General features: G+C 36.8%; 1 protein-coding gene across 4 annotated transcripts in view; it reads right to left on the bottom strand.

The window, feature by feature from the left end:
• Positions 1-26,770, bottom strand: part of LOC105212274 (unconventional myosin-XVIIIa) — a 115,361-nt gene extending 88,591 nt beyond the window's left edge. For 3 of the 4 annotated variants that reach the window (XR_008470050.1, XM_011184151.3, XM_011184153.3), the window contains exons 1-4: positions 26,483-26,770; positions 26,104-26,421; positions 24,420-25,274; positions 24,200-24,358 (exon numbers count right to left, since the gene is read on the bottom strand). Coding sequence is in view for 3 of the 4 variants with exons in the window: in XM_011184151.3 (XP_011182453.1) it covers positions 24,200-24,358; positions 24,420-25,274; positions 26,104-26,421; positions 26,483-26,653 (1,503 nt within the window). In the remaining variant the exon portion in view is untranslated. Of the gene's footprint in view, positions 1-6,300; positions 7,597-19,250; positions 19,353-24,199; positions 24,359-24,419; positions 25,275-26,103; positions 26,422-26,482 lie in introns of those variants that run through there. The other variant, XM_029040219.2, reaches the window with a different exon arrangement.

The raw sequence follows: 26,770 nt of genomic DNA, 5'->3' as shown, positions 1-26,770 counted from the left end.
ATGACTTTAAAATGAGTTCACTGAGTTCTAATCTAAGCAGTGAGCTGTTCTGTATAAAAGTATACCCTGCGAAGTATTCACTTTTTTAATAGAACGAATTGTCATCCGTAAGTATTAAACGAAACAGAATAACCCAGAGTCATCTTGACTAAAAACTCGTTAACATCCAATGCGTCGTATGTATAAATCTATCTCTACTGTTGAAAAGTTTCGACCTTGACTTCAGTGTTACAATTTGTCATGTTGCGGAAGGTTTAAAATATCACTCTCAATATCAAATATCACTGGCTCTAACTATTGTGGCATTTAATTCTTCTTAGAACGCTATATTAAATACCCTGTGTCAATCAGAAATCAAAACTTTTCTCATACAATCTATAATTTCTTCATATGAGGCTTAAACTTTTTAGAAACTTCAATTAGAAGGATTAGCTGGAGATGTAAAGCACAAATTGAAAGATAAAATGTCGTAAATATTCAGCAAGGAAGTCATATTATAATAACAACTCTAATTAATTTCTAATTATATTTTAACGCAATATCTGTCAAATTGTGAAAAGTGTTGAGAAATATTTCAAAGAACTTGTAAATTTAGAAAGAATACTATTTCACAGTAATTTCAAAATAAAAAAAAAAATAAAAAAAAACAATTTTAAGACACAATCATTTCTAATGCACACCATAATTGTACAAAGTATTGCACCATCTATATGAACTATGTATGTAAAGCAAGTGACAAAGGAATGATGAATGACACCCGTACTTCGGCTGACATCGACAACACTTTCAGCAGACAGGTGATGACAAACACATTGTCCGAATGAAGAGATATAAGGGTAAGTATTAAGCAGAAAGTTAAGATGGAAAATATTGAAATAATCAAATGTGGATTATTGCAATCTTTTCTAGAATTGAAATTAGTAGGTTTTTATATTATTTGGATCTAGAAAGCTAATACAGAAATGCATAGTAACTTTCTCTTCATCCTCTCTCCACCACATAATAACTTTAAAAACCAATGGGACTTTATACCAATATTATACAAATAAATTATCTACTTTCCTAGCGAAAACTTTGTTAACCGAGACACAAACCACTAATAATCGAGGAGTTGCCCACGTTCTATGACATGAATATGCCATTTATATATCAGTCAATGAACATATTACTGGAAAATAAATCTTATGAAATTTATGTCCCTTATGGACAGGAAATGTTTGACATACGACTGAGTATTGACATTTCCACCCAATAGAAATCTGTTGAGATTTTGAATGCCTAACAATATCTTTAAAGAAGGTCTAAACTTAAGCTTAATGGATATCAATTTGAAGTCAATACTAAGATGTTTATAATGGATAGGGCTTAAATTTAAATAGGAAATTTGAAACCCGCTAACTTCAACTTAGTTAGTTTAATGTGCAATATGTGTATAGAAATAGTCGAATTTGTCAAATAAAGAAGGGAGAGACTCATGAGTAATCGGCAGCGAAATAAGATTGAGGCTAAGTCTCCAGAGCGAAGGTCGCTAAGGTATAGTTAAAGTGATCCAAATTATTAAGAGTATGCACTGCCCCAACCATTTGGTTACGAACAGAACACGTGATTTCACGAATTTCATTAAAAAGCCCGGAGATTGGCATGGCTAAAAAGGTCATAAAACTTAAACTCAAGAAACAAAAAAGTCGCAATACAAAATTTAAGTAATTAGACAGACATTAAGTGCCGCACTCCATACATGAAACCTGAGCACTTTCGCTTTCGAGGTTAATTACTTGTAGTGGAGAGAAAATAAAAAAATAATATTTCATATTTATGATTTATTTTAACACAATTAATGTGAGTGATAAAATGTAATAAAAACACCAAATCATTTGAAGAAAGACAAAAAGTGTTTGGCAAGGCAAAATGCAAGTCAAAATGATTTATTTGTTCAGAAGAAAAAATATACGCATTTGTCACTTGAAAACGCAAGCGCGATGAACTAAGCAAAATGATAAATTATGCTGAAGGGAGAAAGTGTAAAAATATGTATAATATAATATAAATAAAAAACAAATGCAGCGAAGGTGGATGGAGGGCTTTTTGTTGCTTTTGTTTTAATTTTTCATTTAATTTTTACTACAGTTCGCGATAACGCGTTCAAGGCAAGCATGCACTACTCGAAGTATTATACAGAGGTGCTTTGGCACACGAGTGCCCGAAGGGAGCTTAATGCATCAAAGCGTTTGTTTGTGTGTGTGCGTGCGTAAGCTGGAATAAAAAATAAATAAAGTATACGACAGTCTGGCCAAGCCATTAGCGGCACGTATGCGCACAAACACACTTGTGCAACGGAGCCCTAATAAATATTGCAACCATGTATGTAAATATGTTACGCGTGCTCAAATACAAACATACATACACGCGTCATGAAAGCACCTACAATTGCCACGTTCGAGGCAGCGCTGCGGCGACAGTGTGTTTTATGCGAGTTGTGCAGTTATAAGCGCGACGCAGGTCAATGACTCAAGCACAAGACAACGGCAACAAAAACAAAGCCCTATTTGAAGTGGTAAAAAGGTGGAACCGGGCGTGAGGTGAAAAGACAGAGGCATAGTTGTTGTGAGCGCTGCCACAATACCGATAATTAATCGCACGTACCTACAAAAACAATAATAACAACAAGTGCAACATATCACAGGCCCAGCCCCAAACGTTTGCACCCTCAGCGTCATAAGCAGCACCTACACCGACGTCACTGTCGACATCAGCGCTAACGTCAAAAAGTCGAGTGCCACAAAGTCGAGTGCGATCAGTAAGCGACGCCGACGTCGCAGCTGCCGCCAGCGCTCCCAGCACCGCTTGTGGCATGGTTTTACTCACTTCGCACCAACTTGACGCACAATTCACGTTGAGTACATGTCAACAACATGTTGTATTTATTACAATAACAAGTAAGTGCCAACAACAACAAACATAGCAAATTGCAAAGCACATCGACTACAGAGCCAAACGCCGTCACCAAGAAAAAATTGTTTCCATTCAAAAGTATTTTTTTGTTTCTTTGTGTGTGTACAACAACCACAAATAGCTTAACTTTTTTCATTGTTGGCTTAGCTATTATGTATTGTTGGTTATTTGTTGTAGTTGTTGTTGTGCAAGTATATCTGCATATTCATAATTCCGAAGGAAGAACTTATAACCATAAAATAAATGAAAACTTCCGCAACAAACAAATTGGACAGACAGAGAGACAGAGAGACCAAATACAAGTAGGGTGTCATGCCGCAAAGGAAGTAAAAAAAAATAAAAAATACAACAACCACAACGGCACCAAGTTTGCACTGAGTTCTTTTTAGGCAAATCATATTAACGCACGAGGGCCACTAGATATACCAGTAGCTTCTTTTGTACCTGATGGGGATTTATCGCTTGGACGACGCCTTGAGATCCACCTAAAATCTTTTCCTCTAGGGTCCAATAAGATCTGCCTATCCGATTAGTCAAGAGAATCTACGGCGCAGACCATTTCTTGAAATCCACGTTTATAACCTTAGCTGGAAACATTCGACCCAACGTGAATCAATCAAAGGCCTTTAGAGACTTGTCGAGCTGTTCTGGTGAAATTTTGACCTCGACCTCAAAGCTTATTTTGAATGCATCGTCGTAAATAGTTCGACTTTCAAAAAATCCGGCAATCTCTACTGAAAAAGGAAAGTTTTAACTTGTACTTGATCTAGAATTCCCAATAGCTTTCGAGCTTCTCTTAAGAAACTCCGAACATCGATTACATCAAAATTGTTTTAGGAACGGTCTAAAACTGCAGAAAACAGTCTTTGGTTAACCAAGTTATCCAACTTGGTCTTAATAACTGTAATCTGGACTAGTATTTGACTAGGGAACAAATAAATTAGGTTCATTTGAGACCAAAGAATAGGCAGCGATTTCCACGTATCAACGTAAACCTAAAAAACGCCTCCCCTTTTCTTCGTAACCTATCCGAAGGAAGTTAGCATTACTAAAAACTATTTAAGAAAGAAGTTCTATCAGATCTATCTAATGGCCCTCGTATGTTAAAATGTACGAAGTGTAATACTTAAAGTGTATGATTTAATACATTGGTATTTGTGCAGCACCCACACACGCGTAAATAATAAATAAATATGCGCTTTAATGAAACGCACTTAATGTGCGATTTGAGTGACATACGTGGCACCGCCGACGCCCTGCCGAACACGCATACAAAACTACACGCCCAGAGCGACGTTCTACCATGGTAGAGTTGCCACAGCGGTTGGCACTTAACTTCACTGAAGCAAATTAAAAATACGATTTTAATCTCAATGCCACGCCAAAGAGATTTTTATTCAATTTCATTAAACTTTATTGCTAGTAAAGACAGCGCTTATTGAGTCATTGCTGGATTTAAAAATCATTTCAGAGTTGAACAAATAGTGCGGCACGAACACCGCAAACGTTCTATTGGAGCTTATGCCAAATTTGGTGAAAATCTTAATTCTTCAGACAGGCAGTTTGCTGATATTGATCGCTGTCGCGGTTATTAATGAGTTTTCAAGCATTATTATTATAATTTTGCCTATATTACTCCAAAGTCATGTCAATCGAATTGAAAGACTGGATCGATGATTGAAGCAATATCGTTGAATTTACTCATTTATACAATTTAAAAACTCGAGCTATTTATATATTATTTTCTTTATATCATTAATGGTGATCTTTCGAAAATATTCTTCTTCATATTCCATTTGACATTGACATTTACAATCAACGTTAAAGAGTTCGATGGCAGTGATGTGCGATTAACTGATCGACGAAACTGATCTGTAGGAAAAAGAGCCATTATGAGGCTCAACTGTAAGCTATTTAAAACGAAATAAAAAATAAGCCATGATAAGACATAACATGAACACTTAATTTGTATTATAGACAGCACACTTTGAGAATCTACATAATTCGAAATTGACTTCGACCGTGAAGCACAAAAACTAGTTCTTTCGCTGATAATACTCCCTTTTGAAGGGAGCCACAGACTTTTTTTCTATAATCGAATTAAGCAGTCCTAACGTTAGGTGAATTAAGGGTTCCTTTTATGATATGAAGATCTTGAAAATCTTTGCAAAAAACTTCGTTCCATCAAATCTTCCGCACAGTCTGCGGTGTAAGATTTTGTAAGGTTTTGCGGAGACTCAATTTATGTTTCATGAGCTCACAGTTTTACCGAAAAAAAACAAAGTTTTGGAAATCCTCCTAGTAAAGCAAAACCGAATGAAGCAGACTTTTATTTAAACTTGTGGCTTTCGAACTCGGACAATTAGACCTCTTAGTTCCGCCTATTATCAATCGATTTGTTTGAATTCGAGTGCACCAATTGATTATGGATGACAACAAATGATCTTTACTTCGATCTTCAATTTCAGATTTCGAGTTCTCTTAGAAAATATAAGCATACACTTACACATGTAAGTAGTTTAAAATTTAATAACTCTTTTATGAGCCTATTAAAATCAAATCTAACATTATTACTACAAAGAATAGCAATAATAAAAACATATATAGTCTTCAACAGAACATGCTACAATACAATAACTGTAGATACAATGACATTACTAAGTAAATATTGATAGGCTTGATGGCACATACGACCAATAGAACCCAACGCAAGGCATGCGTCTTCAGTTTCCTGTTCTACGCACATCAACGATGAGGCCACCTACGCAATGCAACATACGATCACGTACAATGAATAAAGAATATGTATGTTGTGTTGTGGGGGACAAGTACAAATGAATGATGGAAGAGTAAGGAATTACGCCTAGAATGTTGAATTGTTGATATATATGATTGCGCCACAATTGATCGCCACAAGGGATTGCAAGCACGCGCAAACCTTGTCTAACTTTGAAGCGTCGCAAACGACGCGCGGTGTACGCGCGGCGCGTCTAACGTTACAAGGCGAAAACGGCAATTAAATAAATTGAAACAACTATAAAAGACGAATTGTGCGCATAGCTGTCGTTTAACTTAACTTAACGGTTGGACAGTTATTTCAGTTCAGTGTGGGTATCAGGTTGCTTGCCGCGGGCGGGCAGTTGGACGAAAATTGCATTGACAAGCGCAATAAAGCGCGCTGTTAGGGACAAATGTTTTTTTGTAAAAAGAAGTCAACTGACATGTAACGGTAACATTAGTTGTACTAATATGGTATTTACAACAATTTAGGTTAGTTTTGTTGCAACGGTACATAAGCATACATATATTTAGTTAGTTGACCGGATATGCATTAGTATTAAATCAAACCTGCTGTTTTATAGCCTCATCGTAATTCTTGAAGACTCCACTATTGGCGCCGTAACCGCGCAGCGCCAAGGAACGTTCCCAAATTGTCTGCCAGTTGAGCGCTTCGCGTGTGCTGCGACGCAGCGAACTGCGAAAGCTTCGATTGCTGAACGCCACCACCGTACCGCCACTGCCGCTTGCCGTACTGCCATTATTACCGCTGTGACTTGCGTAAATGGACATGTTATTATTGTTGCGCATGCCAGCGCCGCTATTCCAAGGCGGACGCGCATTAATGTTCCCTCCACCAGCAGCTGTATGCTTACGGCTCGCTACACGAAAGCTGCGATATTTCTGCGTACGCTCAAAAGTACTCTGCTGCGCGCTGTTAATAGCCGTCATTGAAGTGTTTGCGCTGCTCACAAGACTATTATCCGCCGAATGATCGCCATCGCTGTGCAAGCGCATGCGTCGACCAACGCTGTTGTTGCCGCTTTGCGTGGAGGGCACCGGTGATGCAGTGCGCGCTGTTGAGCTACGCTGTTGACTTTGCGCACGCTTAACGCTCAACATGGGTGAGCGTGGTGTATCGACAGCTTTCAGCGCTTTGGCCATAGCGACCGCATATTCCTTGGAGTGTGCGCTGAGCATTGGTTTCTTGGCAAGCGCTGGTTTGGCGCCACCACCCTTTTGACTGGTTGGTATTGGCGCGCCATCCAACGTGCTGCGTCCATTCTGTGTTACCATTGAATCGTTTGAATGCCAAGATGCTGAGTTCTCAGAACCGCTGTCACTAATCGTTTCCGAACTGATGCTGTTCTTGCGCGGATTGGATTTCGACGCAAACGTTGCATTAGCTGCATGTTGTGTGTGTATGCCATTTTTGTTGGTGCTGCTGCTGTTATTATTGGTCGCTAAACGCGATTTCAGCGTGCCACAAGCGTGCGCCTTACCGGTGCAGCCACGATGAAATTCCGGATTCAGGCCAGAGCCAGGCTGTGCTGGCGTCGCTGGCTGTATTGGCGATGCGCGGAGCGTTTGCTCGAATTTTTTCGGTAGCAGAAACATTTGCCTTAGTTTTGTGCACTCACTCGGTGGTTCGTCACTCAATTAAAAGGTGTGTAAAATTTCGTTCACTAATGTTTTTCATACTCGCATTGTTCGATTATATTTAATCGCCGTTTATATTCGATGTTTTGCTGTTTGTTTTTTGATTTTTACACGCAAATTGTTTTGTCGGTTTGTGATTTCCACTTTCATTAAATAATTCACTTTAATTTTACTTTGACGAGTAGTTTTTTAAGCATACTTCATTCACTATAATCCATGTAAAAATATAATTTACATTTTAAATATTAATTAATTAATAAATTAATTTGATTGAAGTCATTATATTAGGATCAAAGCGTAGACATTTTAGCATCTAACGGCTTCTACTTAGACCCCACTACAGATATATATTTTATTCCACCTCATTTAAATCGTATCTAGATCTATTTGATGCTATAAGGAAGATACTCGCAATTATTCAAAATATTATTCCAATCCGATTTACTATTAATTCCTTCATCACGGCGAAAATTTCCCATATTGCGATTGTGACGAAATTTTGTTACGTAACGCAATATCGTTGCAGTAATATATTTAACTGCAATGCCTTAAAGAAGTTTTATTTTAAAAATTTATTGCGAATGTGACGAAACTTTGTTGCGTAACGCAATTTCGTTGCAGTAATATATTTAATGGCAATGTTTTAAATAAGTTTTATTTCAAAAATAAAAAATTGTATTATAAAGTTCTAAGCGCAAGTACGCAAGCCACTGCATTTCATTCATAAATTTCATTACTAACAAATACGCCCACACGCGCCGTCTTTGATACTCGCTTAATTCATTCACGCTGATTTTTTTATATTCCTACACGTTTTTTTGCTTCAACTACATTCGCATGTTGTTATGCTTTAATTAGTTAAACTTTTATTTTCGCACTTCAAAACTGGCAAAAATACCACAAGTAATAGTTTATTTAACTGCTTGTTGTCTTTGTAGTTGCTGTGTCATTGTTGCGCCGAATTGAATTCGCATTTGTTTGCATTGTTGTAATAATAATTTAGCAAATTCCATGGTTAGAGCAACAATAGACGGCTTTAAGGTGGTTTTGGACCAACAGCTCAAGCATAACAGCGCACGGCTAGCGGCAGCAGTGAATGACAACAAGAACAACAGTAACGTGCTGTGTAAGCATAGCGCTTTTGCTTTCCGCACTGCGTCGAAGGCGAACGCGCACTTACGGCAATACAATAAGACAATAATACATAAAAATCGCCAAGCAAAAAGGTAAATAGCCAGCAGCAAAACGCTCAAAGCAAAGCGCGTTGCGCGAAACTATAAGCCAAGAGCAAGTGGCAAAAGCCGCTTGCAATGATCATAACCTTGACTAACGACCGACACCGAAACAGCGCGAATGCATAACGCGCCCAAGCGAATGGGCATTTAGTTGCATACATTAGGGTGGTGCTTTAAAGCTAAATATTGAAGCGTCATCAAATGGCACCTGAGTATCCATGTGAAATATTTTTAAATAACAGTAACGCGATCGTTTCAAGATCTAATGGAAAAATTAGAACCACCCTAATCTCCACAGTACAATATACAATAAAAACCGCCTATACACTGCGTCGCACACGCGACACAGCTTCATAAATAAATGCAGCGATCAAATTACGAGCACAACAACACGAAATCTTTGTATGCCAAGTAAAAGCTGACAGAAATGTAAAATAAAATTCTAAGCATTAGTTACACCTCAAACAGGCGTACTCGAGTACTGCTTGTTGTCACTTGTGGGTTTTGCGGAAATTCTAACAAGTTTGGGCAGCATGAAAGCAACGCGCTGAGCGAATTCGCAACGATCGTCAACTACGTGCATTTGCCAACTGGCCATAAATGAGTGTATTAACTCATTTGAATGTGTTTGTTTGTATATTTATTCATTCTTTGTTACTCTAATGAAAGCTTTGTATGACATAAGTAAGTTATATAAACATTTAGGTTGATAGCGCCCAACCAAGTTGGTGACGATCGGTACGAGCCGTCCAACTATTTGTTGCCAAATACAAATAGCATTTAATTAAAACAAACGGAAATTGCATACTTTTAAGGCATTCACGGATAGAATGTTGACATTTCTTTACAAAACTGTTGGAATTTAATTTTAGCTTGGAAAAATGAAATAAGAGATCGATGATCGACAGCGATCGACGGTGATCAGTAAAAATATCTATTATTTATTAAAAAAAAATGCAGCAATAAATAGTTGCAACCTAAGTCCTTGTACCTAATATGGAAATCATTCAAAGTTAGTACACTATAAGAAGACCACTCCGGCTTCGCACAAACATTTCAAAAGTTATAAGTTTTTACACACTCTCCCGTACTTATGTACTTTCCCATTTCTTGCGTGGGTTCATTTTAAAAAAGTAAAATGAGGAAAATTCGAACATAAAATTATATTTTATTTGCAATTAGCTAAAACTTGATTACGACCTCTAGTCTTTGGTGTCCGATGCCTTTCTCTCTGATTATGAAGATCGACGGCCTAGTGCGATCTTGGATATTTATAATATTTTGTTCTTCAAGCCGCTGCACACACTCCATACTCGACTCTCAAAAGCGTACTTGGGAGGTTTTGAAATTTTGTTCAGCAAGCAGCTGCGAGCGCTCGTTACTCGACTCTCTGCCACGCGATTGCGATGATGAGAAGAGAATGACTTGCAAGACGATTTTCAGTTTCAGATTAAGATTCTCCATCACGGAGTCTTTTTGATACCCTCACCCTGGAACAATTTCCCGAAAGTTGAAAGTCTAGCAATAATATAGCCTATGTTACTCGGGGGAATGTAACTTTCCAAATTTTTGAAACCGCCACAGTAGTTTTTGAGTATATTCATTACAAATATACATACAAATCTTTCCTCTTTATAATAGTAGTATAGATGAATTCGAATAACGGATCCTTGGATTACGTAACGCAATCTCGATGCAGGGCGGTTAAAGTGAAACAAATAGTTATTGACAGCTATTTGATCCTATCGCTTAACGCTAAGTTTATAGATTGAACTGCTAAATTTATTTATGGGAAATCAAAGCATAAATATATGATAGGCTTAGCTAGATCGTTTGCTCACTGACTCCGATGAGAACCACTTCGAGGTAAAATTCAGTCTAGAGTACTTTTGTACAAATGAATGAGGGTTTGCAGTGGAAAATAAGTTTTTTTCCCAGAAAGTTTAAAAATTTGAAACAGCTGGAATTTTAAATATGATACACTTAATTATTTTGCAAAATAATATATATATTTCTCAATTCTCAAATTATTTCTCATTATTTCTCAAAAAATATGAAATAAAATGCCTGGCGTTTAACACTCTATCATCATCATTTTAATGCTATTAGCATAATATTAATTTGTTTTAAAAATACATTTGGCACTTAAAATTGGTGAAATGCAAATGTATAGTAAAAAAAGAACTTCTAAAACATCGTAATCCATTAACTTCGTATTTTTTAATGCAAAATACCATTCGCAACACATCGATCATCACAACTTCACTTTAATTAATTCAAGCTGATTGATTGACCAATTTACTAACAAGCAACTTTCAAATCTTATTAATAAAGCCTTATATTTTATGCGACTGCCCATATTGAACGCCAACCTACGCTATAATGGCGATTATATTGATAAGACTGCTGTTCACCGATCTTAAGTGTAAAAAGCCATTGAATTTTGATAGAAACATTGACCTTTCGCTAAGTTGAAAGTAAAAAATTGTTTACTTTTAAAGTTTTTCTCGCCTCTTATTCGTTAATAAACAGCGTTAACGGAGTTTTGGAGATTCCACCGCTAGCCGTCTTTTGTGTACATTTTATCAGTTTATGATTTTTTAATTAACATAATCATGTGGGCAGTTAGATGCATGGTGACGACGAAATAAAATGCAGTAGATACTGAAGAGAGCACAAAGCTTTGGTCACTGAGTGAATTCAAAATTCGTGTGTGGGGTCATGGCTTTTTACGATACTACCGTGGAACTTCTCTAACTCGAATTACCATAATCCACAAAAAAACTTCGAGTTAGGGGGACTTCAAGTTATAGAATTTTCATTAAATATAAGTGTAATATCATATTTTTTGTTCGCCTCCATACTATATAGAGAGAATATTTTAAAATTCTGCCTCAATACTAAATTTTTAAATTTTGTATTATGCCTTGGTCGAAAAGTTCAATTTATGGAAGGTAATTTGTATGAAATTTTACTTCTATTGCCAATTCAAAAGTCGACATATGGAGATCTTCGAGTTATGGAAGTTCCACTGTATTTATTATCGAAGTAATTTTACAAAAGGGTAATTAGAATTGCGGGATCTTTCTTTTTTAAGATCGAAGATCACAATAAATAAAAACGATCGATATCAGTAATGAGCTTTATGTTAAAGATCCTTATGACATCAAATGCAAAAGTTTTCAAGAGATTGCACGTTTCTGATAACTGAAATTACTTGCTTCAGTTCTGCAAGCTTTCGAAGATATCATTCATATTCAGGGAAATCAGAGAGAGCAAAGAAACATAGAAGGTTATATAAAGGAGCAATTTAAGTCTAGTGAAATTGGCCGATTAATGTCTGATAACAGATGGTGAAAGTAAAGAAAGAGGGACGAAGAACATTGAATACAAGGTGTAGTGATGAAAGACTTAAATAACTTCTAGCACAAGTATAATTTTCTGAAGTTATCATCCGATTATGGACTAGATTTTGTTCGAAAAAGACCATATGATGTGGTTCATTAGGAAGACTAATGATAAAATAAAATAAAAAAACATAAATACCCACAGATAAAATAAACAAAATGACAAAGTAGCATTTAAGAAAGAAAAAAGTAAATTAATTATCATGATAAAAATCACGTTTTATCTTTCACCCGTTTTTTGCCACGCTTTACATTCGTAGAACTGGAGACAAGCATACGCCGTAATTTCATGCCGAGCCAATTGAATTTATACTCACACAATATTATATAACTCAGGATTAGTCGGCAATTGTCAGTAAACAGTTAATTCTATTGGAAAACAAGATTATTATTACTGTTATTTTTTATTAACGCAAATGCATTGAAAGCAACGTAACGCAATGCAACAATAAGCGTGCAACTGACAAGCTGCGAGCATTTTCACACAAAACCACACTGAGGGGTCTCCGCCTGCCAGTTGTGCACAACAAACACTGAATACTAAATAATATTTCAACACGCAGTGAAAAATAAAAGCATGGAAACACAAGTATAATGGGAACTGAAAATAATAGCGTAACAGCAAATTCGTACGATCAACAACAGTGAAGATCACTAAAATATCAAATGCAATAATAATAAGTAAGGAAAACATTTGCCATGAGACCGAACGACACACGAGGAGCCGAGGCGAGTGGAGCGGAGTAAAGTGAATTGTGGCCAATTGTTGGGAAGTGGTGTTAAAAACTTGGCCATTGGCGAATTATAGCCAGGTTATGGTTGCTGTTCTTTGTATTATAGCTATTGATTGATTCACGATCGATTGCCATGCAGTGCTGAGTGAGTGAGTGACTGATCAGCGACTTGGACGATCAGTAAATAGCAAAAGGCAAATACAAAATACTCGTATTTTCCAAGCAAATCTTCCACTTAGTGAGTTGTATTTGTTGCAATTGTTGTTGTTGCTGTTTTTATTATTTATTTATTTTGCTGTGCGAACAGTATATCATCATGTGATTATCAATTGTTGTTTTTGTTGTTTTGTCATATCAAAGGGTCTATGTGGATAGACAACGGCGTGAATTATATTTACAACGATTATTTATTACGTTACGTTAATGTATGAAGTTATTACGCCTGCCCAAGGCGTTGCTAGTAAAATTAGCTCCATTTATGAGCACACATACATACACATGTGTATAGCTCTATTGTGATTATAGCCATAGCAGGAAAATACATGTGTTTACAGAATATATTTTTTTTATTTTATTTTTTTGTACATGGACACACAATCGGATGCGCCGATCGTCACTCATACGCGCGACTGCTGTGTCCCCTCCACATGAATTGCCGTTTAATCAAAAGTAGGTAAGGTCGCGCAACTTAAGCTCCGATTTTTAATTGCGCTAATGAGTAGAATGGCGATTTAATGGAAATAATTTTTATTTATGTTTATTTCTTATTATATTTTTAGCTCATTAGTGTTGTGTACTCAAAAGTTTTGTATTAAATGCATTGGAATGGAAATTGTTTAGAAAATGTGCCGCGGCAAGTCTATTTGAGCGCTTAATTAGCAATTGTGGAATGAAATGTGAACTGAAAAATTGTATTTTATGCAACTATGAATCGATTGGAAGTAGAAGCAGAAAATAGCGGTGGAAAATTTGAACTAAAATGACTCAAAATTTAGTAGCAAATTGTCTCATATATGAGGGTATGTTTCTAAGTACGCGGGGAAGAAAAATTTAATTACTAATTATGTTAGTTGTTAAGTCCTAATGAGTTAACTAACTAATTGTTTGTGTCATGCATGTGATCAGTGCTTGGACTATTGCCGATCAAATAATTCAATAAACAGCAATAGGCAGTATGTCAAATATCATGAATATCATATGAATATATCTTTTAAATAAAGACCTGGAAAGTTTTTTGGAGTCAAACTAATTCAAAATGGGTTCACCATTTTTCTAAAACACGCACACGATCCACCTGTGGAAAGATATACGATCCAACAACAAGTCGAAATTATTAAGAGCGCTACGTCCAATTTATGATCGTCATAATCGTCCTGTCAGATCAACAATTTGAATCCACAGGCACAGACAAAATGTTCCCGTGCCAATGCGACGAAGAACTACCCATAGTGTCGAGAATATTGTAGCCGCTAGCGCATCAATTGAGGAAGACCTAAATCAGTATCTCACACGTCGTTCTCACCTACTCCCTTACAAGATCAAATTGACGCAAGAACTGAAGCCGCTTGACCACCAAAATCGTCGTATTTTCGTGAACTCAGCTGAGCAACAACTTTAAAATTATACGGATTTACATCTAAAAATCATCTTCAGCGATAAGACCCATTTCTGGCTGAATAGCTTCGTCAATAAGCAAAATATGCGTTATTGGCCAGGAAGCAATCCACACGTAATCCATGAATCAGTATACTATTTTCGGTATGCAATAGCAACGGTTTGATGCGGTTTATGAGCCTGCGGCGTCATTGGGCCGTACTTCTTCCGTGACTATTAAGACCGGAACGTTTCTGTGAATGGAAATCGCTACCGCTCAATGATAACCGAATATTGTTGTCCCGAATTGGATGATATGGACTTGGACAATATATGGTTCCAACAAAACGGCGCCACAAAACATACAGCGAATGTTAAAAACGATTTATTGAAAACCAAGTTTGGTGAACGTGTTATCTCACAAAATGGCCCAATTGACTATCTCGGTCGCGCTATATGGCACCGTTAGACTACGTCAAATCTATTGTCTGTGCCAACAAGCCAGCGACGATTGATGAACTTCGTACGAATCTCGAACGTGAAATCGCAGCAGTATCGGCCGATTTAAGCTTGAAAACCGACGAAAATTGGATTCAGCGTCTGGACTTCTGCAAGCGTGACCGCGGTGGCTATGCCAAAGAAATTGAGTTCCATACATAATAGCATCGAATGTTCTTTCACAAGAATAGAGAATTTCATTGATATCCTAAACCGTTTTGAGTTTTTGGGATCACATTAAGTCAAAATAGATTCACCGTTACGTGCGTGAGTCAAAACTGAAATTCATGCATTAAAAAAAACGCACACGACCTCCCTGTATATTTACACTGTCATAGTACTTTCTTGCGTGTTGGTTTTTGGAAATCGTCTTGAAGAATTTTGATCGAATTTTGCCAATTTTTGAAAAAAAAAGTTGTTTTCGATAAGTTTCTGGAAGAATTGAAGATCTATTACCGCATGTGAGCAGTTAAGAACGTACGTACTCTATCATCACCTAAATATACTAACAATGTTCCCCAGTATAAAAACGTAAAGGAGCTGGAAAAAAGGATTTCCATAATATATAGCGTGTTTTGAGAAGATCATCACTGTTCAGTGATCACTATTGAAGTGATTAAATTAAATTTATTTAAATGATATTTATCACAGAAGAAAATTAAATTAATTAAATTAATTTTAAATAATTAAAAAAATTCAAAAATTCAAAAATATTTTCGAACAAAAAAATGCTTCATCAATATTCTGTAGAAATATAAATATTTTGCGTTCCCTTCAGTGCACCCGCGATGTGGATTACTTTTACATTCTAATTGCAGATCAGTTGAAGTGCTCATGTCGCAATCGTCTGCCGTCAGTGAGTTCTTATAGTATTGAAATAAATCATTTTGAACAACAGGCGGCTAAAGATAAAAAAGACAAATGTTGAAATTTTCTGGCATTTTTTGTTGAAACAAGAAAAACTCATTATGAACTTTCACTAATCGCCTGTACTGACTGCCGCAGGTTAGGTTGGGTTAGGTCGACTGGGGTATTTAGAGAAATCTACACTACATTGACATATGTATTTCTACAAATAGCTTGTTTAGTGAAAAAACAAACTTTGTACTCCAATTGTTTATTTTATGTTGGTGTGCAAGCATTGTTTGTACAAAATGTGTGTATTTTAAAATTAGTAAATATGGATATATTGCAATAGATGTTTAGATAATTTTTCGACACTTTGGTCAGCATTCGACCCAATTTCTTTCTAGAGGATGAGATGATGTTTTTTTAGGTTTTCTAAGATTTTATGCAACGTAGTAAATATATGAGGAAGACGTATATTATGTTATGTAAAATAACCTCAAAATTTGTAATCTAATCACATGCAAAGGCTTAAAGATCAGTTCAATACTTGGTACAATCTTCAGTAACCGTTTCAATCACACCCCGAGATCATATAATACCTGTCGTAGACTTCTAATTACCTTTAATTAATTATCGATATTAAAGAAATCGATTTTCAAAAGTAATTAAAACATTTCGACGCAAAAAAATGCCATAAGAATGAAGTCAACTAAGACAATGAGTGCTAATAATAAAAAAATTTATTATAAAAACACAAAATGGAAATGGACTTGGAAATGCATTTGAATTATGCAAACAATGTTCATAAGTAAGTTGAGGGCAAATGTAAATATTCCAAAACTAAAAAAACATCAAGCTATGAAGAATGCAGAGCTCTACGCTTAAACAGCTGCAACTAATAATTAAAAACACAACAACATTAAATCGACAATTAAAAGGCAATAAAATGACACAATCGAAAAATCAGTTAGAAAACTAATGCATATTTAATGAATGAATGAACACAAATACAACACAGACGCGTATAAATTGGCAACGAATTTGAAGATTTGACTGCAGCACACGAAAATACCAAACAATAAAAGCAAAAGATTCAAAATAAATTTTCTATTTGCATAAATAATAGACTTTAACGAGCAATACCTGCAGAAAATTTAATTTATTGAATAAATTTGAAATGCCATTTACAGTAGTTGATATATGTATGTATTCATACATATGCATATATCAAATATGTATCAGGAAAGCGACCACAAGCCTGACTATTTGAGCAATTTACGCTATTCGCTTGAGTTGAACGCTATCGTGCTAGCGCAGATAGATCAAACGATCGTGGCGGCGTTCACGTACTTAAAAATGCAAGAAGTTTGACATTTAAATATTGATTTGATTTTCGTTGGAGTTTTTGTTTTTCTTTTAGCTTTGTGGTATTTTGTTTACATATTTGCGCGCTTTGCCAACTTTAATTGTGATTTTTGGCATATATGATGAGATTGTGATCGACAGATTTAATACAGAAAAAAATCATTGACAGTTGCAATGAAAATTATAGTAAATATAGAAGAAAAAAAATAGAAAGACATTTTGAATGGAAAACTGGGAACTGCAGAGCGGAAGAGCTCAATTAAGGGACACCCGTCGTCCTATTTCACCATGCTGAGGGCTCCATTGTCCTCTTACGCTCTAGCGCTGGATCACTGAACGCCTCACGAGCTTAGTTAGCACTGGTTAACAACTAAAATCTGCTCGTTTGTGGAATCCTTTTTTCACAGAGTAAAGCGCAAGATGTCGGCGGAATTATGTGCACTTAAAACGGTTGACCTTGCCGCACCATACATACATATGTACATGCGATGAGGTTAGGAACCCTGCCGGACGCAAACTTCCATAGCTATATGGAAGAAAGCGAGGTGGAAACACCAAGTCGTTTCCTGCTGCACGGTCCAGCGTTCGCAAGACTGAGGTTGGAACATCTCGATAACCATAATTTAGGCGAACCATTCGAACTTGCTGAATTAGACATTAGCCGACATCACAACGGACTGACATCTTTAGCTGTCCAAGTGGAAACCATTAGCAGCCTTATAAAATTTGTGATAGACTCAATGCGCTAGGGTCTTCCTTGAGATCCACACTTAGGAGTCTTCTGAGATCACAACGGACTGACACCTTTAGCTGTCCAACTGGGAACCAATGTCGCCTAATAAAATTTGCGAAAATCTGTTGCAAAGGACAGCCTTTTAACCTAACCTATCACACTTTACACTCATATTTGGATACAAAACCAATCATCGACCAGAAGCTCACTTCAGTCTACGATATCCTTTTACAAATCGAATCCTGATTCATATCATGTCCAGGACTGTCATCTCAACAAAACTATTTACATGAATGTTTCCTTTATTTCGTTCAATTCGTCCTTATCCGAATTTAATTCACAAAAACTATATGCTTATTACAAATATTGAAAAGTAAACAGTTGGAATAAAAGTGAAATATGTATGTATGTCTAAGAGTATTTAAAGAAATGTGTGACATTTAATTAACTGCTTTGAAAGCATTATTAACTAAATTCACTCTTAATCAGGTTAGATCGTCGAACGTGATAGCAGACGCTGAGCTCGAGTTGCCACGTGGAACTTCTGGATACTGTAGTAGATTAATCTCCTACTTATACAGACTGAACCCCGACATACAGAATATATGTCCTGCATGCAATGATTCACCCCTTGACACTAGTCACCCAACGAACCCAACTCATCTAACATCCCTTTCCCTTTGGTCCGTCCCTATCGAAACAGCACGTTTCCTGGGTCTCCTGTTAGATGATCTCGACGACTACTATATACTTTCCATTCCGCAGCGCTGGATAATCGTTAAAACAACAACTCTCAATCAGGTGATCAATCATATTAATTATAATTAAATTATGTCATTATTATAAGTTATTTCAGTTTAAAATTTTATTCGTTTTTTTTTTAATTTTTCCATTTAACAAAAGAATATCCATGAATGGAATTTTTTACTTATTCACATAAGCTAGCCGCCCATAGACCAATTAAATATGTAATTACTATAATAAGTATTTGACGTATGTATTTAATTCGAAAATCTCAATAAACACTGTTCTTTGAACACAGCGCTGTTCTTTAATCAAGTGCTTTAATTATAATGTTCACATTGTATTAATTATAATAACAACAGCAAACACTTTGAAAGTATCAATTACAACACGAACATAAAGCCGACAAATGTAAATAGTTAATCAATAACGACAATTAAAGGGCCATCAAACGCAACACCGGCCATTGATGATGATTGCACGCTGATGACAACGATGTAACAAAAACAAAAATAACAAAATTGAATGCAGCACAATTATACATAAAAATGTATACAGAATGTAACACAAAGTGAGAATTGTATAAAAAATAACTAAAGAATTAATAGAACACCACAACGCGATACAGGGCTGACAAATTACACGCACACGCCCCTTAATTGTCGAATACAATTAAAGTTATAGTGAAGTTTAAGGCATTTACTTCAAAACAAATCAAAACGGATTTTGGTGTGTATATGATGTAGTACTATAACACGATCGGTTTGAGCTTACGAATATCGACCGCGCATAACAAAGTTAACAAACAAACTAAATGTCGGTGTTGAGTTGCGCCCAGTTGAGTGTGGCAGAGTTGCGCGCTGTTTGTTGGCGGCGCACCGGTAGTGTGTTGGTAGTGGTGTTTTAGCCGCGCGGCTCCCAACCACATGCAAACACACACAAAATCACACGCAATAACAAGCGTTACTAGAGTTGGAGCGCTGATCGCTCACTATGCCACTGTGGAGCTACATCGTGTGAGTAGTGATTTCATTAATACATATACAAATGCATGCGATAGTGAGAGCAGCGACTCTCTGCATTCGCGCCGCTATGCATGGCTGGGAGCTGGGAGTTGCGAGCGGAACAACTCAATTGCAGCTGAAGAGAAGCAACAACAATCGCGACATTGTTTCAATTAGCATTACTGCAATTATCGCCTACTGTGCGCCGTCGCGTAATGCGTAGGAAACGGCAGTCGTCGCACCAGTATTTACAAACAACAATAACGATTGCAATTGAGTTTGGAGCGAAATGCGTTTGCGTTGGTGGAGCATAGCACAAACGTTGGTTGTAGTAGCGTTGCCATATTGCGAGTATTCAATTATTTAGTTATTTTGGATAAATAAAAGCAATTGAATATTTTTTTTATTATATCATATCTAAATTAATTAATCTAATAAGCAAATGAAGACAATTTATATTTTTTTAATTTTTAGTATTGATTAATTCATTAACTAAAGTAAAATTAAATTGACTAAATAAATATTTAAAATAATAATAAATAAATATAAAAAAAAAACAATTAATAAATATTTAAAATAATAAAAACTAATAAATTATTAATTTATTAAAATAACAAAATACGTAGTGTAAATTAATTAGAATTTAAATTAATATATAATTAGTTTATATAATTTCAATTACATTATAACTCAGAACTCACTTATTCAATAAAAATATATAAAGATTATAAAACTCGCAAATATCACACAAAATACTCCTCCAATAAGGCAAAATAAAGTTCAAACTCACGCTTTGGAATTTATAGGCTTGGCTTCAAATTTTTTTCTCATACTTTGTCTTCCAACATATCAATAAATAAATGAGTTATTGATATGTTGATGAGTAGAACAATATCAAAATATAGTGTAGTCATCAATATTGTCAAAACAAAATGAGTAATTGCATAATGAATATCAGCTGGCAGATGGAAGTTAATTTTTAATTATTTTAATTTTTAGTTTTGTTCACATAACGGTTGTTTGTAACACCCAAAACTAAACGAGTTAGATATAGGGATGTATATACCAAAGTGATCAGGGTGAAGAGTGGAGTTCAAATCCGAATGTCTGTCTGTCCGTCCGTCCGTCCGTCCGTCTGTGCAAGCTGTAACTTGAGTAAAAATTAAGATATCTTGCCTCACCCCAAAACGGTTTTTTGTATATATCTCGCAAACCAATAGAGCTATATAAACCAAACTTTCTGCAGTCGTTTTTTAGCCATTTCCTTATACAGTCCAAAAATGACAGAAATCGGATAATAACCACGCCCCCCTCCCATACAAAGGTTAGGTTGAAAATTACTAAAAGTGCATTAACTCACTAACGAGAAACGTCAGCAACACCAAATTTTACATAAGAAATGGCAGAAGGAAGCTGCACTGAGATTTTATTTACAAAATGGAAAATGGGCGTGGCGTCGCCCACTTATGAGTCAAAAACCATATCTCAAGAACTACTCGACCGATTTCAATGAAACTTGGTTTGTAATAGTTTCCTTACATCCCAATGGTATGTTGTGAAAATAGGCCAAATCGCTTCACAACCACGCCTGCTTCCTATATACCAGAACTTTGAAGACGATCTTAATCGTTTACTTTACAACGTATAAAGTAAGCACTAGTGAAGATATCGGTGCAGAACTTTGCACAAATACAATATGTGGGTCAAATTGTGTATTATATAATATAAATAAGTTAAATAAATAAATTGCAAGAGTATAAAATGTTCGGTTACACCCGAACTTAGCCCTTCCTTACTTGTTTTTTTTTACTGTTAGCTGCATTAAAGTTGGGTGTACTGTTATTTACATTTAATTTGACAGTAAATACTTAGGCTACTACTTAACGATATTTTAGGTTTATGTATTTAGAAACAGCCAAAAAAAATTACACACTATGACACAAAATCCAGCGCACCACGCCTTCGCGTCGAAACAACATCGCAGGCACCCTCAGTGTAGAATTTACGATTAATATGTAAGGAATTAATGGTTACTCACACATCGCCTTGTTGTCGCTTCAAGCATTCAACTTTTTGTTGTTTTCATTTAAGTTTAACACTCCTGCCTCCAACGCCTTTTTATTATTGGCTATGCAAATATTCAAGCCAAACTTATGTACATATGTACATATGCATCGGTACACACTTCCATGTGCACAAATTGATAAATATTTGTCTACGCCTGATTCTTAATTCGCTTTAAACCAAAGTTATTTAACGAATATTTTATAATATTTTTTTGCAACGCTTAGAAAATGTCGTTTTTAGGCGTTAAATTGTCAGCTGCTATGAGGTGTGTGCCAGCTTTTTTTGTTGTTTTTTCATGTCAAATTCACATGCGTGTTGTTGTTGCCACTGTCAGCAGTCAGCCGTAATTTATGTGCCACAATATTACTTTGTTAATGCATGCGTGCGAACTCCTGCGGTGCATTTCGTGTTAATACTCGTCGTTTCGCACATTTTTCGAGACATTAGCCAAAGTATACGTGCCGTTATAACACATTTTAAAGCACCTTAAAAATGTCATAGCATATTTATTTGAGAATTTATAGAAACGAGGTACATGTGTGTATTGTGTGTGAGCACAATAGCGTATGATGGCATGCGAACAAGTTCGCTTTCGATGGTTTGAGACTCAAAAATCTACGAATGTACATACATATGTAAATAGATATTTATAATAACAGCTTGTTACAAGCATTTTAATCCGAAAGCTTAGATTTCAATGGGTTTATTTTACTGATTAATAATTTGTTAAACATATTGCCTCAAACAACGTAATTTATTTTATTAACATGTACTCTTGTTCCATTTTTGCTTTTTCAAGACATTAAAAGGACAATAAACATCTGAAACGCTGAGCCAGATCAAGGTCATTGCAAACATGTTAAATATTACAACTACATAAGTTGGACACTTTGCAGAGACAAAATTGACATTGGGCAATAAATACGTAATTATTTACTTTTTTATTTTTGAAGAAAATCTTAAATTTTTACATCCTTGACATATTTATCGAAAACTCTGAAGACAAAGTTCCTTTAATATTTTTTTAAGGATTGCTGATTCCGTTATAAAATATCTAAATCTTCGTAATAAGTTTGGTGTAAAGAAGTCCTTCAAGATTTGAAGGTCACAAGAAAGTTGTTTCTTTCCTTAACCGGATCAGACTCGAATTTGTATTAAAATTTGGGGAGACAAATTGGACAGTGAAAATTCTCCGCTGAAGCCTCCCGAGGATATTGCCTGGTAATAGATGCCACAATGTCGTGAATGTAGCAGGAGAACTAGAAATAGCTCGCCAGGCTGCAGTCGGGAGGTTTCTAGCCAAGGACAATAACGCAGCATTCAAAGATGGAATTATACCATGGTAGGTGATAAGGGCAGGATCAAGATGTAATGCGACCCGTGCCAATGATCAACCTAGCGGAGCCTATTGATACCTGGCGCACTCCGTAATAAGCTAGACTTACTTCCGTAGCGGGGGCTATGCGCAAGCGGACCTGCTTTCCCCCACACTCGTGAATCCAACGCATGAATTCTGAAACATCAAAAGCACCAGCGGAGTTCAAAACAGCCGGAAGTGAACAGTTGTTCTGAGAAGAGAGTTTATATCGATCTCTAGAATGGAAAAGTCAAAGACAGGAGCAAAGCTTAGTCTAAAGGAAAAGCCCGGTACTAGTACAGGAGGTGCAGCTAAACATATCTCCAAGAAGCCAACGTCAACATCAGCAGCCAGAACCATAACGAAATATCCAACCAAAGAGACGTAAGACTATTAGGAGTAAAACCGATATATATGGAAACCTTTTTCAACGATATTAAGCGAATGCCAAACTAGGTTGTTGAGTTCCGAGTTCCATACCAGAAATGCTTATATTCGTATGGGAATAAAATTTACGAACCCAATATGTTCGCAATAGATTTTGTTACACTTGGGGTACTCACAAGTTGTCAAAAGGGTCGTAAAATCATAAATTTTAAACTTGTACAGTGTACATTTTCATTCATGACTTTTGTGAGTACCCTAACAATCCGCCACATCTGACTCTAATACCCGAGACAAACATGTAGTACATATTGTAGTATGCTTCAGAAACCATATGTGTATCACCGGTTTTCCGAATTTTGTTTGAAAGCAAATGGTGTTCCGTACTACAATAGAGTTCTAGAAACCATTGAAATTTTGTGGTGTTGTGAAATGTACTTAAATGGATTGCATTGAACACACCGAAAGCTTTAAGCTCTTCTGCAACAATCATATGTTTTCTGACATTTTGACATAATAATAATATGTAATATGTTATAATGGACAATAACATTTTAAGATTACTTGAAGTTATAACTAAGTCAGGATCAATTTTGTGTGTCACTATGCTGGTATATGGTTTCTTAAGCTTTTATTGTAGTACACATCGTAGTACAGAAACCATATGTCTGTCTTAGGCATAACATGTACATATAGTTTTGGGTCGACTTCATTATTATTATATTTCCTCAGGGAGGACCTCAACACACAACCCTTAAATATATTTGTACTGAAAGTATTTTGGTAGACCGGCGAGTATGTAACCCTAAAACCAAGATTTCAAGTTACACAAACTCTTACCTGCTGTTTAAAACGCTTGCTAGCACTCCTCTTAAGCGTATTGCAATTCGCATTTCTCGCAGCGCGATCCACTTCATCATCAGCATTGGCGACAATGCCAATACCTTGTGGTGGCATGCAGCGCTTACTTAGTTCCACTAATTCCGAAACGGGTTGTACCTGCGCAAATTCAAAATATGTGGGTAAAATATTTTTTTTTACTTGAATTTCTTTTACTTACCTCCACTGTAACCGAATCACCACTGTTACGTATCATCTCTATGATCACCTCGCGGGACAACTCACTTACTGGCGTACCGTTCACTTTGAGCAAACGATCACCCGGCAGCAGACCGGTCGCACCACCACCCGCACCGGGTTCAGCAAATATGACCGGTTTGAATGTGGGCGAGGTCAGCGATTCCGCGCGATCCAGACAAATCGCTTTGCGTAAGCTGAAACCGAAATCATTGCGAGGCGATTTCTGCCGTCTAATGACGAGTTCACGCGCTGGCGGTAATTGCACCAATTTAATCGATGGCAACGGTAATTCCACATCCTCGAATGCATGAACACGAGACCACCGATCGATACCCTGCGATTCACCGATGGGACTCAACGAAAATGGTGGTGTGGCAAAGGAAGAATTTGTCGTATCTGTGAGACTGTCAGCGCTCGGTGAGGGTGAGGTCATCACACGTAAATTGGCGCTATGATGTTGTGGCAGTTGTGGTGCGTAGCGTGCCGTCGTTGGTAATGTCATAGCGCGTTGTATACCCGCATTACCACCTTCATCGCTACGCAAACTTTCCACCGAGGTGAAGGCGGTGCCGCTGCTCGTGTGAGGATTAACGCCTGCATGGCCGGCGCCACCGACTGCACCTATGCTGCTGCGTCCGGTAGCTGCGCCACTTATGCTATTGCTGCGACTACCATCGAAGGGCAACTCGTTTTGCATTGTGTTGCGCATCACAAGCAGCTGTGCTTCGGGCGATGCGATCGTTATCTCTTCATGTACATTGGCTATATTGCTGCGTGAACCTTTCAGTATGCCACGCTTTGGCGGTTTCGGCGGCACGGGCGGTAGTGAGCGATGCTGCAATGGAGAGAAGAGCATATTGAGTTAAGTTTAAACTTGTTTTTTGGATTGAATGAGTTCATAACAAATAAGTTTTTTGTTTGGCACTATGAGACTATATTTTTATACTCTCGCAAAAAAGTTGCTAAGAGAACGGTTGTTTGTAAGTCATAAAACTAAACGAGTTAGATATAGGTTATATATATTAAAATGATCAGGATGACGAGACGAGTTGAAATGCACATGTCCAACAATCCGTCCGTCTAGCAACAGATAACTTGAGTAAAAATTAAGATATCTTGATGAAACTTGGTACACATATTCCTTAGGACCGTAGGGGGGGGGGGGGGGGGTTTGGTTGCTATTTAAAATGAAATCGAATCGAAATCGGACCATTGCCACGCCAATGACGAAAACCGAAAACCTATAAAGTGTCATAACTAAGCCATAAGTAAAGCTATTAAAGTGAAATTTGGTATAAAGGATTGCATAAGGAAAATGGGCATGGCGTCCCTCTTATGAGTTAAAAACCATAACTCAGAAACTACTGGACCGAAAAATGGAATGGATGGAAAAATGGGTGAAGTCGGTTCACATCCACGAATATTTCTCATATAACTCAATTTTGAATGTCATCTATATAACTATAACTTTTCAAGACCATGGATATCGAACATAAAGAACTCAGTTCCTGAGGGTAATTTTTCACTTAAAATATCCGTACACTAATAATAACCTACTAATATGTTTAACCTCAATACTTTTGTTGCATCCTTTTTAATTACCAATTAACACTTCAGAAAGCTTGTCTCCCAAACACTTCACCACCCATAAGCATCCATTTTACCTTTCCATTCCCACTCGCCACAGCGGCCGCCAGCATGGAATGTATAGCCGTGACACTAGAAGTTCCACCAGCACCAGCAGCACCCACACCAGCGCCATTATAACGACTCTCAATGGTTGTCGTCACAGATGCGACAATTTCTTCGTTGCCGCGATCCAATTCATAAATGCTATCACCTTCGCCGCTCAATTCGGCGCTCAACGCTGCACGGTCTATATCTAGTTGGGCGAAAAATTCAGCACTATAATCAGCTGTTATGCCGCTGGGTAGTTTTTCCTTCTCTTTGCGGCGACCGCGTATTTTCAGCGAACGACGCACCTTAGGAAACAAAAAAAAGTATAAAATTATTTAAAGGATTTAAAATGTTTAAGAAACGCACCTCATCCAGTCGCAGTAGCTCCTCAGTGCTCATACTGCCCGACAGTACGCCTGCATTTTTAGCCTCTTTACGCAATTTCTTCTCACGTTTGCGACGTTCTTTTTCATCATCGCCGCCACCGCCACTGCCACCGCTCACCGAGGATACGCCCTTTTTCATGAAATTGAACATCTTGTGGTTGTTGTTTGTTTGTTTGTTGTTGCACTAGCTATATGCCGCTATTAGTTTGTTTTAGTTATTGCTACTTATTGTATTGTATTTGCTATTGAGGAAGTAAAACTGTGCAAC

This window comes from Zeugodacus cucurbitae, chromosome 2 (genome assembly GCF_028554725.1).
Source record: "Zeugodacus cucurbitae isolate PBARC_wt_2022May chromosome 2, idZeuCucr1.2, whole genome shotgun sequence".
Lineage (NCBI taxonomy): Eukaryota > Metazoa > Arthropoda > Insecta > Diptera > Tephritidae > Zeugodacus > Zeugodacus cucurbitae.
This window is presented reverse-complemented; position numbering and strand designations above follow the sequence as displayed.